Below are 16,453 nucleotides of genomic sequence, written 5' to 3'. Positions count from 1 at the left end.
TAACACACACTGTGGCGATTTCTGTCTCCTGTCTTTTTTTAAAACTATTGAATTATTTCAAGCACTCTAGTCTACAGTTTCTTCAAAATGGATATATTCTGTCACAACGCTGAAAAAAATATGTATAGGCACTGTATCCATCTGCTGATTTGTTGACTTAAAAGAGCCCACTCCAGAGACAGCCACAAAACCACTTGCTTTCAAAAAAGGGGTTACTAGTTTAGAGTCACCTTAAAAAGACAAGCACAGCCTCCAGCTGCTAGTCATCCAGTCTGCAAGGTGGCATGAATATTTCTTCCAAAATTAAGTTTAATTTTTAATCCTTAGATCAATTTCTCTAAGTCTCTTTTAGAGAAACCCTCCCAACCCTACAGATCACATTTATTTGTAGGAAAAGCACCACAATTTGTTCTTCTGGAGAAAACAAAGTGCTAAATACACATGAGGATCGCTGCTTTCTGCAGAAGGACACAAACACCATTTGGAAATACCTTTTCCCATCAAGAGCACTGCTAATATCTGCTGTGTCCAATACACAATATAGCTGAGTTCCACCTCTAACATGCACAGTCACTCATTCAACGGTACCTACAAGAGACTCATCTGCTTGCAGGTTCATTTGAGACACTGCTACTCCCCTAGAAGTCCCTCTTTCATGATTAGCCCAGAATTCAGCTTTCATTTATCCAAAATCCTAGAAAGGAACCCAATAGAAAGCAACAAATAGGAAAATGGGCCCTAACTGGTAAGCTGTACTCACCGGTGTGCTGCTGTCAGAAAAGGTGTTCATGCTGATGGACCTGCTCATCTTGTCCGAGGAGAGGGACGGTGGGGAGGGACTGCGCTTGTCCAGTGGCTCGTGGTGTGGCAGGTCCTGGCGCTGCAGGTACTCACGCCATGCTCGCTGGATACTACGGCAAAGACCAAGGCACAGGATTGGGGGGGGGAAATGCAGCAGCAAAAAAAGATATATTTATTCTTGACTGAAGAGGTAGGGTTTGGTGGTTTTCTCTTTTTTGGTGCACTCTGTTTTCTGATTTGGATAATGATCACACATAACTACCCGCTGTAGACCTTATATTAGCCACTACTAGTATAACTTGAGATATCTGTTAGGTAGAAGCAATTCTCTACTTCAAATCCTTAAACTTACAGTGATTTAAGTTTGAGATGGTACAGAACTCAGTGATTCTCTTACGACAGGTTATGGTTGGCCTCGATGATCTTAAAGGTCTTTTCCAACCAAATGATTCTGTGATTGTATGATTGTATGATTGTGATTTCGCAAATAAAGAAAAAAATGCAATTATCTGTTTAAAAGAATAAACAGCCTTCAAAAACTTATATCTGCTTTCAGATTATAATGTAGATATGGTTGGAAGTTCAGAGCCAGACCAGTATCCTTTAAAATCTCCTCCATCCTGGGTAGCTGGGGACTTAAATCCTCCTCCAAAGCAATGCCTGGGGATTACAGTAGGAGATCTGCTTTCAAAAATCTAAACTTTGACCAAGTTTCTAAAATACAATGTGAAATTCTGTAAAGAAATTCCATTTTCTGTGCTGGCCAGTGGCCAGAGAGCTGGAGGCCAGGGCGGCTCTCACCAGGTGGCAGTGCCGGACCGCCTGTGCCTTTCTGAAGGTGCCAGGGAGACCAGTGAGAGATGCTGAGAATTAAAACTGTGTTTACAATAGTAATGGCATTAACACAAAGTACGTGGGGAGTTGCATACAGGATGATCTGTGAACTCTGCAGAAAAGCAGAACTAAATTCTGCCCTGAGACTCAGCAGTGTTGCTGCAGTGCAATGAGACAGAAAGAACTCATTTTAGGATTTTTAAGCACTTGAGAGTTTATTCACAAGGATATCGAGTCAGTAAAACCTTCGGTGTGTCTGTTAATCAGGTAGAGTACCCTGACCTTTGCTTAAGCTGTTCCCAGTGGTGCAGAGCTCTTGTGCTGCTCTCCCCAGGCAGCTGCGCATGGAGCAGGCAAGAGCCAGCGCTCCTCCACCCTGCCTGCACCCAAAGGGCTTGGCACGCTCAGCACCCAGCCTTGCCGCTGGGGTGCTCCCCAGGAGGGGTCCCACACCCAAACCCTGCCTGGCCCTGCTCCCACCAGCAGTGCCTGCACCCTTGAAGGTCCCCCCTGAAGGGACCTTGCCCTGTGCCTTATGGTTCAAACACCAAAGGGTCCAAAGACTTTGGTGTGGATTTACTTTGTCCTAGGAATACTTTTTTTTACATTGCCTTTTTTAGAGTTAAGATGTCATTTCTGGTCCCACCTCCATAAGCCAGAAAAACATTTAGCACCTAGACAGTGCTGAAAAGATGTTTGATTACAGACTGGCACGTCCAACTTCTTGGCTCTGCAGGAGGAGGAAGCAGCTCAACACCAGGACACTTACAACTTCTCATTGACCGCCCACACTGCTGGGAACTCCAGACAGTGGAAAGCACCTCTTGACATGTAATTTTTCCTGATGAGGAGCAATGGTCCCAACGCACACGGCATTTTGAACATCTCAGGGTTGAGGAAATCAAATATACATATTTTGTTCTTTTTTTTTTTTTTTTAGAAGAATACCAGATCAGAAACAAAACAGCATTCATTACAGCCTCACCAAGGATGGGTGCACTTTAGGGCTAGTCGGGTAGGTTAAGTCCTGTGTTGTTTTCATACAGGAGCTTTAAAATGGACAGCAAAGCTCCCAAATGTGAGTGCCAATGGAGGAGCTTTCAGTAAATGCATTTAGCTTTAAAAAAATCCCCACATTTTCACTCCTCAAGCATTTACACTTCACATTGTTTCAGTTTCAAGCTGTACTGCATAATATATACAAGTAGTATTTACATATTTATATTTACATGTACTTTCTAATTTAAAGCTCGAGAATGTACCAAGGTGAAGTCACAACTACCCTTCTAGAAAGCTCTCTGAAAATTTATTCTTTCATCTGTCTTATATTTGCATGACTAAAAGACTCTGGCTGGATTTTAATTTGAAACTTCATGTCCTTTTAATATTTTAATATAGCATTAATATTTTAATGTCCTGTATAGCAAGTCAGCTGTAGCTTTTCAACTGAATGTGAAATTCAGTATGTAATGTAGCAACGCATAGAAGTCTGTGTAAAGCTGTGCCTGACATTGCAAAATTTTGCCATGAAGTAGTTGGGGGCTTCAGCATAAAGATGATACAAGTGGAGCCGTGTTAAACTTTTGCTGCCTGCTGGGAAGTCTGGTGGCATCATGTTAGTGCAGATTTGGTGCCAGCTGGACGGAGGTAATGCCTGCACCAGGGCTGGGGGAACAACGCTGGAACAGGCACAAAGAGGAGCCCTCTGCTCTGATAGACAGGGGGTTAAGATTTCTGTTATATCCCCATGTTACCACGCATCCCAATACAGCACATCAAGCCTTTTAGAATAACTATGCAACACGTGAGAATTATATTACAAAGGCTAAAATTATTGCGTTTGGAAGTTGGGGAGTTCATTGCCAGAACACAGTGATGCTTATCCCTTCCTTCCAGGTGGTGCAGCTAGGTGTCATCTATGTGCCTTGGCTGAGTGCTAGCAACTGCCTCACTTGCCACTAAACCCCAGCTTTTTTAGAGCCGTGTAGCTGTGCTGCATCCCCCACCCCAGGAACCCTGGTCCCTTCAGACTTAGATCTCCATCCCCCTGCAAACCCAAGGACTGCTCCTTGCAGAGGCGTCCCGTGAGCCTCCTGAGGAGCTTTAACTAAGCTTCACATTAAATGTGAAAAATACCTCTGAAGAGAACTTCTGCTTGCTCTGCACTACACGTCCCCCCACCAGGATGTACTCTGTATATATGAAAAATCTAACAGATTTTCAAACATTCTATAGTTTGTCATTTCCTCTGTGAAAATTCAGTGTTGCACTGAAGTTTAACATTTGAAACTCAATTAAATGAGAATGTTCCTGTCCTTAAAGGTAGAGAAGAGCTTAGCTGCCTTGTGAAATGGAGGGGGTTTTATACTTAAAGTTACGCAGAAATCCACGATGGATACAGTCTGGGTTCTGTGGTTCAGGAATTGGACAAACTCAGGCGCATTTAAAGGCAGAAAAGACATTCTTTGTTACTTACATTTTCACTTTTGATTCCAAGGGCTGTAAGTTGATATGATATTTTTCAATATTGTTTTCTTCGTCCATGGCAAGCTGATGGCTACGGAAAAGAAAAAAAAAAGGGGGGGTGGGGGGTTAATGTGTCTCAGCATGACGTTCTTGCAATCACTATGAATTAATTCAGAAATTTTGACAGGAACATACAAGAGCTGCTCATTATAAGGTATCACTGTCTTTGGAGGAAGGCATCTGTGTCCCTGTTTCCAGCCCCATTTGACTGTTAACCAAAAGTGCCTATTTGGATCTGGTTTCCAGATTGGAACCTGCCTTAGTCCTTGCACTAAACCGTCCAGATGCCACAGCTCCAGAGACAGGCACACCCAGCAAAGAAGCCGCTGCAAATAAAAAAAACACTGGCAAATATAATAGATATTCTTGCTAAATTAACTTTCATCCCTAGGGCTGCATTTGAAAAGCTGGAGAGTAAAATGGAAAGTAACGATGGTGATGCCGGTAGCAAATGAATTACATCAGCAAGAGCCATACAGGAATACGAACTAAAAATTCTTTGCAATAAATGATGACCGAGGAATTGGTGCTGCAAACCAATCGCTTTGAGAAAGCAATTTTAAAATGCTAGAAGATAAAAATCAAACATCTTGGGACACTGCTTTGGATGGGACTAGCAACATGAATGAAAGTTCTTCGCGTGAAAATTTGTAAGATTAGACCCCAACCTGTGGACTTATTTTGAGACTTTACTGGACACTTAATTACATCATTCAATCAGCAGCAGTTTTCAGAAATTATCCTCCTGTAACTAAAAATAAGAATCATTTATGGGAGAGATGCAAAATCTTGAATATTTAATATATTACCAAATGAGAAACATAGTCTACAACAAAGATTCTGTCCCTCAGAAAGGATTTGTTGCCTTATAAAAGCCATTTCACTTTATCACATGAGATATCATGGAAATCACACTTTTACCTCTGAAGCAAGTCTTTGCCATCATTGACCTGTTCCAAGGTGTGTTGGAGCCTTTTGAGTTCTTCCTACAATGAGAGAAAAAAACATTTCAATGTGCTTATGGAAAGCCCTTGGTTGACGTTTGTTGTGGTTTAACACCAGCCAGCAGCTCAGCACCACCCAGCCGCTTGCTCAGTCCCCCTGAGTGGGATGGGGGAGAGAATAAGAAAAGTGAGAAAACTCATGGGTTGAGATAAAGACACTTTAATAGGTAAAGGAAAAGCTGCACATGCAAGCAAAACAAAACAAGGAATTAATTCCCTCCTTCCCATGGGCAGGCAAGCATTCAGCCGTCCCCAGGAAAGCAGGGCTCTATCGCGTAATGGTTACTTGGGAAGACAACTGCCATCACTCCAAACGTCCCCCCCTTCCTCCTTCTTCTGCCAGCTGTATATGTTGAGCATAACATCATATGGTGTGGAATATTCCTTCTCGTCAGCTGGGCCATGCCCCTTCCCAGCTTCTTGTGCCCACCCAGCCTCCTAGCTGGTGGGGCGAGAAGCAGAAAAGGCCTTGGCTCTGTGTAAGCCCTGCTCAGCAGTAACAGAAACATCCCTGGGTTATCAGTGCTGTTTCCAGCACAAATCCAAACTGTAGCCCCATCCTATCTACCATGAAGAAAATTAATTCTACCCCAGCCAAAACCAGCACAACACTGGAGATTCCCCCTCAACCTTAAGATGCTGTGAGCCAACCACTAAACAAAAAGGTCCCTCAGGGGAATGTCTAGAGGGTTGCTTTCAAATTTAGGTATCCAAAATAAAGAAACTGATATATTTATCAATATGTCCAGCACATAAGTTTGAAAGAAAATATCAGAACTACAAAAATAATAGGCAGAGTAAAAGAGGAAAGTATTCTTTCATGTCTTAGGTGTGTAGCTGTTTTGATTTCAGGGAAGATGGTCTTGGTAAAAGGCAAGTGAGCATCAGCTTGTACTTTCAGGCACTTCTCTTTGTTCTGCAATCAAACAGTATTCAGTCTCATAATCAAGAGAGTCACTGGCTGAGATTTACAGCCCAATGCCTTTACCATGGTATTTGCATCAGATCCTGTTTCAATAGCAGAGATGTCACGAATTTAACTGCAGATGCATAGCTGGGGTTCCCTGCATCCATGCTAATGTCCCAGGAAAATTCTACTCATGATGTTCAGCAGATACATGGCTTAAAAAGCTAAATTGTATCTGGCTGGCAGGGTTTTACTGTTCAGAAGGGGTGGAAGTTGAGGGGTGGAGGAGAACCTGGTCAGAACGAAGCGTGTGCTCCAGGAGATGCAATTTCTGGGCTGAACCTTCCACCCCCTCGCAGGGTACAATCCCCACAGCGTGCCCTGGCGTTGCTGGGACACACACATGCAGAGGACACAGTCTCCTTAAAAGCTGGGCTGACAAGCGAATGCTGAACCCCCCTGACTGCATCCCTATGATGCAATGCGAAGAGCATCACCATCCCGAGATGCAGGGACCTGCCTTCAGGTTTGTGTTTATACATCAACTGTTTGATAGTTAAACAACACTGGAAAATGGGAAGTCTATGCAAAACACAAAGATGTTAACTCATGACTTCTTTTAGCTCATTAAGTTGGGAATCAAATCTAAAAGCAAAAGCTACTCAGAGTAAGGAAGGAGAGTAATTTACTTCATACCCACCTTGCATACAGATACAGGATTCCCAGGAAGGCTAAGAACGTTAAAAAGGCAAAACAAGGATATTTTCATCTTGTATATCTTATCTGACCTGGGGATGAATCAAAGATTTTTATTTCCAATAAGACTGTTGCAGTCTTCATGAGCACAACTGATCAGTCAGCTCTACCTTCTGCTTTCCCAAATAAAGCTGATTTTGTGAAACAGAGAAATTTTACGTGGCGCTTTTTAATCCTGTACAAGATTCTACCCTGTTTGACATGAAACAAGATCACAGTTGGTAGCTGATTTACTCCTAATACAGCTTTCATTTCTTCCCAGCCTTGGAAGGACTATTACTGCAAAATATGTTTTATGCATAAACTAGATTTGTCAAGACGATAAGTTAGATGTTTGCCCAGTCTTTGCCCCTCTGGGTCTTTAATTGTAGCACCATTTTGTGGACACACTGCAGCTGATAAAGCACTGTGAGTGATTTGGGATGCTTGACTGCTGCCTACCACTCATCAGCCATTGGAAATAATCCAGTCATGAAACTTTTTATTTTTGTCTTCCTTTTTTTTTTTTTCCTCTCTGTTCTAAGAAACACCCTCTTCTGGCATATTAATAACAAGCAACTTTCAAAATTGTTTTCTTTGAAGCACAGTTCAGGAGATAACCTTTCTCTTCTCCCATATTATTCCGCTGGTCATTTTTTCAGCATATCCCAGAGCTATGTACGGTAATTTAGAGTGGGAAAACAATTTGCAATTGACTTTATATATAGCTCTGGGTGACAAAACCTGCATGACTTACATAAATCATTTCTTGTGTTTGACATCATTTTCTATTAACCTCAGGGTGAACACTGAACAAAAAAAAAAGTAAGAGCCAAAATTGGTTATGACATTTTTGACTATTCAGTCTTTCAATTAAACATCACTGGACAGTCTTTATAAAAGCTGTAATATAAGGCAACTACAGAGGGGCATAACAATGTTTGCATAATTGGGAAGAGAAGGAGACATAAAATCTATACTAATTTCAGTTTTGCATCATTAACAATAAAGTATTGATTATTGCTCCTTGCAACAAGATTTATGAAGCTAGCTATGCTGCTGCGCCCGCAGAAAGCGATTCGGCTGCTTTGCCCTCAGCACAGTAACTGATGGGTGGCAGTGACAGCCGGGATGCTGCTCTTCCAACCCACAGCCTTAGGAGATGCATCTCCCAGATTACACCAGGAGTGACCCAGCTGCAAACTCGAACTTCAGAAAATTAAATTGGAAGTAATCCATACTTCTGTTGGAATACACGATGAATTATGATGCCTCTATAAACCTTGTTATAACATAAACATATTGTAAAATTTACTGCAGCTTTCATTTTCTACTTCAGTTGAATACAGACATTAACAGCAATCAGGTAGCTACAGACACATAGAGATACCTAAGGAAGAAAAAGCAATGAAACCTTGAAGTGCAAGACTGGTGTTAAGAGCAAACTAAAGTGTCTTTTTCTAGTCCTTAAAGTGTACGTTCTGTTTATGCATTAATTATTTTTCTTTTAGGAATGTACTTTTAGGAAACTGGGCTGTTGCAATGACTTAAATATTGCCAGGAAGCCCTGTAACCTTATGGGACAGAAAAGACCAAGGGCCTCAAGTCTATAGACTCTCACCAGGGAGAAGTCTGCATAAAAGAGCCATTTTAAGCTGCACTGAGCTGGTTCCCAACACTGTCTGCACACTATAAAAGCCTGCCTTGGCTTTGCTGTCAATATTCAGTTAGAGCAAAAAGATTCTGCATCCCTCTGCCTTTTCCCCTGCAAATCAGCTGTGTTTGGCTCCATGCAGCCCAAGGACAGGCTCTCTTGGTGCATGTCCAGTGCAATGATTTAGCAGCCTCACCCAGCTCCCTTTAGCAGTTTTCAGGATGTTTTATTAATGGAGGGACCCAGAGGTTGCTGTAGACTTTGGTCCTTGCTTGGATTTGCACAGAAATGTCACCTCTCATTTGACCAGCTGTGGAGATGATGGCTGCCAGCAGATATGGGATCATTGAGGCAGGCTCAGATGCAGAGGAGCAGAAATCTAAAACAATCTAAATACACTAGTCCCTAAATTAATTTTGAAGAAGTCTGTTTCAAAAAAAAAAAAACCAAACAGTTATCAGTGCAAATTCTAAGGAAAGAAAAGAAATCTGCAGATGTTAAATCATACTTAGATAGATATTTACCTCCAGTAGCAGGCAATGATTCTTTTCTATTGCTGTACCCAAAAATATCCATTCAGGTCAGTGGAGCTATTTATACCTGTGGGTTTAGACTAGCACAGAGAAATCAAGGCAGAGGCCACATATTAAAAATTAATTTTCAAAATCCTTTTTGGACATGCATGATACTGTTTGAGTATCTCTAAGAGGTCTGTCGACTGGTGCCAAATGAATATACAACGGTACTTCCCAAGAGGCTAGAGAGATGGAGATTGGAAGAGAAAGCTTCGATTTCACTAGAACTGCAGCCCAAAACCAGCAGTATAAAATAGGCTCGGTTTTCCATTTTATAATTAAGAGTGAGCATAGCAGTTATTCAAACACCCCAGCTTTAGGTAGGTCTCTATTTCATTGATGTTCTTCCACATTTTAACTGAAATTTTGTTGAATGGCAATTTTCCATTACTCAGGAAAAATTGCACTTATGTGCGTTTCTTCCTCCCCTTACTTGCAAGTGGCTTGATGAAACACCACGATGCCAGTTTGAGATCCTCCTCTTCTGGCATAGAAACGCCACAGTGGCTGGAGAAACCCTCGGCTGGAGTGGCACGGTTGCTCTTGGCCCTTTGGAGCAGGATGCTGGAAAGAGGCTAGGGCATCAGCCCTGCCCAAAAACACCTGGATGAAATATGGCAGAGCACAGCCGAGCCCAGTTGCTGCCCTGAAGGCAAACTATGTCTCACCAGCCTTCCAGTGCTATGCAGGGACAGAGTTAGGGCCAAGAGCTCTAATTTGGAACCATCAATAAAGATCACTGGAGCTTTCACAGCTGCTCTTGCCAGTGAACACGTCAGCCCATCTCAATGTTCCAGAGCTGCTGCATTTAAAGACAGACTTATGATGACTTCTCTGTAGCAGTGACACAGACATGTGCAAAACCAGTCATTCCTTTCCCAGCACAGCCTCCGAAGTGGTGGCACAGCTAGGGCAAGCACAGCTGAAGGCAGTCTGAAACCAGAAACACTGCAACGCCTGCTGCCATTAAGACCAGAAGCCCTGCAGGATCCATCCTCTGATCAAAGCCACCTGATGCCTCTTTCTGTCACCTATTAGGAAGCCAATTTATAGGCTTAAACATTCTCACCTCCTGCTGTTTTCCAATTCTGTGGTCACCAGAGGTGGATACAACATAATGAAGCTCTCTCTGCTGCTGCTCACCTCTCCCAGTCCATCGCGCTGGTCTGGGGACAACACATGCAGTGCTAAACCACCTTTAGCACCAGCTCTGATCCATGTGCCATTTGTAACCCAGCACGGAAGTATCAGCCACCCCAGCTGCTTTTGGTTACTGGAAAAAGTCCCTTGCCAATGCTGTTCTGAGCTATTACACCCAGGTCTGCTGTTACTGTATTTTTAATTCTGTTTCCCACTTAACAAAGAACCCCCCCCACCTCCTTTTTGTGTCCATGAAGCATTTTAGGATTTTATGCATTTCACATTTTTTCTTTTTTCATTTTATTCATTTTCATTTATATTTTCCCCAGTTTTCTCAGGGAAGACCATGGCCCCTGTATGAAATGATGTAGGGTCCGTATTTCAGTCTGACAAGGCCTGTCAAGCAGTGTGTTAATTAAGCCTCTTAGCAGGATACAATGAGTCTAAAGAGGATAGAAAGATCAGGGTCCTTTGCGGTGAAGGCTTTTACTTGCTACTATTTTGGGCATCCATTCATGCCGGCGTGGAAGGGCTGCTCCCATGGGAAACAGGCTTCATTACTTGAGCAGCTCCCTAAAGCTCCTGTTCCCTCTTGGTACACAACAGGGAGGTTGTCCCCAGGCAGCATCTCTGGTGGCACCTGTGTGCGCAGTATGGGGTACCTCAGAGGCACAAGGAGCCCCAGTTTGGGCAGATGTGGAACCATCTGCATTAATTCCCACTTTAGGGATGTGTAGAGTGTTCTGCATCCTATTTCGAGGATGGAACATAAAAGCTAATGCTACACCCTGAATATGCTGAGCATCCAGTAAAATTGGTAATTAAATGTCAGATGGTGACAACTGCTTCATACCTTGGAACAAAAAGAGACATTAGATAATGGCGGCTTTTGTATATTAGAGGTGGGAGGGGGAAGGTCTTATTTTATTTGCTCTGGCAACCCAACAGGGACCTTGAAGACTTCAGCTACAAACGTTCAAGAAAAGTAAGTTAACTGCATGAGATTAACATAGCTACAGGGGCTCTGAGACCCACAGCTGTCAGAACGATTTGCCAAGATCACTTTAAAAAATTGTACCATCAATGGTGTTACCTAAATCTACTTAAACATGTTTCACATTCAGGTTTAGAAACAAAATGCAAATTAATCTCACTGAAATGGGTTACTGTAGGGAGATACAGCATGGTCCTTCAGGTTGGATCCTGTATCCTGGCTTGTCACTGACCTCCATCAGCACCTTAGGTCTTTCCAGCTCCTTTCTTGCATGCATCTTGTCCATTTAGGTCACAATATCTTCAAAGAAGGGACCAGCTTCATTTTTTTCCTTGTGCATCAGGGCTCTGATCTTGATTAGTTAAACCAGAACGTGGTTATCAACTGGGAATTAACAGCAAAAAATTTCAGACCCTTCCATCACTCTTCCATCACATACTGCCTGTGTTTCCCTTCCATGGCTCACCTTCACTGCAGGGGGACCACAGCCCCTCTGCTACAAACGTTGCTTCTGGTGGGCACAGGGCGAGTGTGTGCAGGCTCTGTCCATGCACTCATCTTTCCAAAGAAGGTGTCAAACAAAACCTGAGGACTGCTCAAGGAAAGAAAGCGTCACACTGAACAGAAAATGAAGTCAAGAGTAGGAAACAAAGGGCAAGCATCACTGAAATGTTTCAGGCTGGAAAGAGGTTACCACTAATTAGAGTTCCACTGGGACGAGCGTTAAGCACCCATGGCTGTTCAGCACAAAAGAGTGTGCACTGGTGCTGCAGCAAGGTTTCTGAGGATCTAGCTGGTAAGTGGAACCCGTATGGGAACAGTAGCCATTAAGCAATTAACTCCCACAGTTTGTTGCTCGTGTTTCCATTATTCTTGATACTTAAGAGATACTTCACTCAATATGCATTTTCTTAGTTTATTGAGAATCAAGTTATGTTTGTAGAGGCCAATTGCTACAATTCTCTGAAAAGAAGGACCACATTGCTTTCCGCTGTTCTCCAGCACAGGCCAACTCTCGGGGAATTTTTTCAAAAACAAGTTTCCTCTAAGTTTACTAGCTAATATCTTTATAGAATATGGGCTAATTTTCCAGAGGTCCCCTCAGGTCCTCCTTACAATGTGACTTGGTCGACAAGTCTTTTGTGGTTTCTTACTTGCTCAGTTTGGTGTATTTAGAAATCTGTTGTGCCGTTTTTTGGTTTTTTTTTTTTAATTTCTGTTGTACCATCCTTTTTTTCCATATCCTTCACACAGTGCATATCTATAACGTTCCCACACATACAACAGTGGAGCACTTCTGGCTAAGGGCCCTCTTGTCTGAATACTCTGAAATCTCCATGCTGATTTGGACTGCTTTCAGATTGACTTCTGAGCTTTACCACAGGAGTTCAGGATGGAGCTAGGGGTGCAAGTTCGGGATCATCTGAATCAGGCTTTCCTGTAGTAACACTGTCTCACAGAAAAAAAAAAAAAAAAAAAAAAAAAATTGCAACAGAAATACTCCAACACTTCTGATAGTTTCCAGATTGCTTTCTGCTTTTTGCACCCTGTGCTGTTCACCACGTGGTGTGACCCAACACAACGACTGGCAGCCGAGTCCCTCACCCTGCTAACCCAGCAGCAGCACAGCCCCACCACCTGCCCAGGGCTGGCTTGGGTTTCAGAAGTTGGAACTCAATGTTGGTTACAGGTACATCCCTCACTCCCTTCACTGAAAACCTAACGAGGCAGAGAAGGAAAAGCTTTATTAGAGCAGCGAGTTTACTGTTCTGCCAAAGGTAAACTCCTCACTGCATCATTTCTCAGCGTTTTACTCATTACAGTTTAAAATACCCAGGGGATGCATTTGCCTCCTATTTCACAGGACACTTTCATCACTTAATAGATGAATTGGTAATATTTTAATTTTCTTCATGTAAAGTTCTCCCTTTTTATACCCTATGGTCATAATATCTAATTGTTTCTCTTCCCAGTCTTGTAAATCATAACATTGCTCTCTTCTCCCTCATCATTTAATCAGATTAGGGCTTGACACAAAACTTCATCGGCTAAGCGTAAACTCAGCATAGGGAACAAAAGCAGAAAGTCTTCATATATTTGAACTGAGCTCATGCCTAATCCCTTTGCTACAATCCTGGCTACGTAAGGGTGCCCAGGACAGCTGATATATTAATTCCTCTCATAAGTGGGTGTAAACGGCCGGAGGGGAAGTGCAGCAATGCTGGTGATATCTCCCAGGGGACGAGAGCACTCACAGGATGACCTGTTGAGCTCTTCTCCACTTTCCGTGATATCAATAAATTCTTCTTTTCCTTCTTTCAACTCTGCCCTCAGGAAGAGTAATCTATCTCACCATGGCTAGAGAACATTATTTCATAGTTACAGCAGCTCTGGAAACCTTGCACAAGGATGAGTACCATTAAAAAGCCAAGTTAGATTCCTTTTAAAAAGCCTCTCCTTTCTGATGCTGTCACTGCAGTCAGGGCTTTCAACAGCACCGCTTCTGCCTTGAAATACACAAGCTTTTAACTTTTGCCAAGGGAACCAACTAGAGAGAATGAAGCCTCTTGACATCTTGGCTTCTCTGTCGCCACAGTGCTTCTGAAACAGCCAGTCTGAACACCAAGGAAAATGTCTGGAACAACACAAGTGCTATAGGAGACTCAGCAAAGAAAGCATTTCATAGGTTATAGTTCAAGGGAAAAAGGAAAAAACAAGACAAACCACATGCTGGGATTCAAGTCCATGGCAAGAAAGGCAATTTCTCACTAAAGGCCATAAATTTTTGGAGTCAGATACGACAGCTACCTTACAAGTGGCAGCAGGCACTGAATGATTCACTTATGGGATGAGGAGATGCTATAACTCTATCTAGGATTTTAATGCCGTTTGTATGGGACCCAATGCAACAGAGCAAAAGCTGATGTAAATCACCACAGCTTCACCGAAGCAGACAACGTGTGTTACGCGTTCTCCATATACTTTGCCTTTACTACAGCAACAACCTACACCAGAGCTAGAGCTGGTCAAGGCAGCAAGCAGCATGCTGTAGAAACGCTGGTTTTTTTCAGAAGCAAGTTTCCATTTGGAATGAAACCCAACAGTTTTGACATGCCAAATGCCACCACACACACTGTTAGAGCAACCAACCTTCCCTACAAGTCCTGGATAGCAAAAGGCAGCCCCAAAATCCCAACGGGGCATGTCCAGTGCTGGAAAAGACATGGAGGCAATGGGGCCAAAGCTCACCAGGGCTGACCCCCTGTGAACACTGCACTGCAGAAAGGGCAGCAAAGCCTGACAACATGCTTCAGAAGAAATGAAGCTTTCCAACCCAGTATTGGTTCATGTGGGATGGTACTTTAATCTTCAGGAAATGGAAGTAAATGGCAACCCTACTGTTGTGTTTTGCATTATGGCACAAAAGCTGCACCTTGGAGAGAACAGCATTGGCCAAATTACATGGGGAATGGTGGGTGAATGTTTTTATGGAAGAGAGACATATCTGTCCTTAAGTGTCACCAGCAGCACAAGTTTCTTTGTCTTTACCATTACTTTACCCTTCCTCTAAAGGGCTGCAGAATTATGCCTGCTAAAAAGACACCAGTGTTTTAGTCTAATGATTACTTTACAAAGACAACAAATCTGCCCCCAACCCACTCTACTGGAAGAAACCCACAACTTCCATCTCCCTCTAAAGTTTTCATTGCAAATTACAAGTTGAGTCCAGCTTAATTTTGAGAGAAATATGATGAGATTGCAACCCAGCCGGTGTGGATTTCATCATGCCAGGAAGGGGAAGGCAGGGGGAAAATCTGACATGACAGATCCATCTTCTGAACTCCCAGTGGAGGTTTTTTTTCCCCAGAAAAAGTAAGCAGCTCTTTTTATAGCTCATGATCCTATTACTTCTAATGACAACAACAGATGACTGTTTTAAAACTGAAAAGAAATATATTAATCCAATTTTCAGCTTTTCAGCATGTGGTACTGTCTGCTAATTTTCACAAAAGCGAAGACTGATGAACTAGTTTAGAAATGAGAAGGTTACCATAAAAAAAACAAAAAACCAAAAAACCCCAAACCCAACAAATGCACATCTATTGCAGAAATGCTTTTCTACACTTCGTCCCATTTAGGCCAAGCAGTATGTATTGGTCCATAACCAAAAGAGTTGCTTTTCAGAAAGTGTGCACAAATATCTATTATGTTGCACTGTAGCAGCACTTACAAAATGGTCCCCAAGCCATCAACTTCACAGCGACAGCCTTTGCTTGGACAATGCACCTGCCAGGGATTTAATGCCGGGACACTTTACTCTCCAATACTGCATGCATGGGAATACCCATCCCTGGGCAGGACAGCCATCCCTGTGCCAGGACAGTGACGACAGAGGTGAGGCAGAAGCATTAAGTAGCTCCGAGCCAAGATGAGTGTGGATGGGCATCCATAGAGGAGGCTGCCAAAGAAGATGGCCCCAGCATGACCTGGCTCATCAAGCCTTTCCATGCCATTGTAGCTGCTCTTTACACAGGACCTTTGTCCTCAGCCACAGCATCAAGGAGCAACACTGAGTCCCCAGAGGTGCCCACCAGTTCCCAGCCAGCCTGACCACACAGGCCACTGTGCTTTGCTCCCATTTTCAGGTGTTTGAGACACTGTCACTAACATGGTCCCTCTCCTGCAAGGCACACGAGTGAGAGGTGCCAGCACAGTTAGCAGCCACATGAAGTCTCTGGTAGAGGACTCTGGAGAAGAGCAGCCGCATCTACGGATTTTAAGGTTCATGGGAAAATGTGTGCATTCACAGAAACACTATTTTCTCTGTTATGATGAACTACAGACCGAGCAGTTTTGATTAGGGTCTTAATCTTTATGTATATTGTAATTTCCACCAAACACCCTTGTGTTTGTCTTCAACATGAGAAATAGCTTTTCCATGCTGATAATAATGAAACTACTCACTCATTCAGATGCTTATAACTATGCAAGCACACCAAGAAACCAGCAATCCACTTATTAATGTGCCAGCTGAGCTGTACTTGCTAGAGACAGTAAGCACAAGTTATGTCAGTCTCCATCCCTATGCTACCTTCCTTTCCATCCCCACCATCTCTTGATCATGCAATATGATATTTTCTAATACAAGTGGAAAATATTTTGTATTTAGCAGCCAGCAACTGCTCAGCCATAAAGATCATTACAGCTGCAGAAACAGAGACACAGTCCTCCAAAGCCAAATTCCTCCAGCAGGACAACACCCTGCATTGAGCCTAGCCAACG

At 43.0% G+C, this 16,453-nt stretch overlaps 1 protein-coding gene across 1 annotated transcript; it reads right to left on the bottom strand.

Moving 5' to 3' along the window:
* Window positions 1–574: 574 nt before the first annotated feature.
* Window positions 575–10,193, bottom strand: IQCJ (IQ motif containing J). Its single transcript, XM_035890044.1, is given in 5 exon segments — window positions 575–911; window positions 4,112–4,192; window positions 5,083–5,191; window positions 9,470–9,585; window positions 10,180–10,193. Coding segments are annotated over 5 exon segments (657 nt in total).
* Between the last annotated feature and the right edge of the window lie 6,260 nt (window positions 10,194–16,453).

Source organism: Egretta garzetta, unplaced genomic scaffold (genome assembly GCF_000687185.1).
Source record: "Egretta garzetta isolate BGI_Z169 unplaced genomic scaffold, ASM68718v1 scaffold172, whole genome shotgun sequence".
Taxonomy (NCBI): Eukaryota; Metazoa; Chordata; class Aves; order Pelecaniformes; family Ardeidae; genus Egretta; species Egretta garzetta.
The sequence above is the reverse complement of the archived record's forward strand: the minus strand, read 5'-3'. Positions and strand labels throughout refer to the sequence as shown.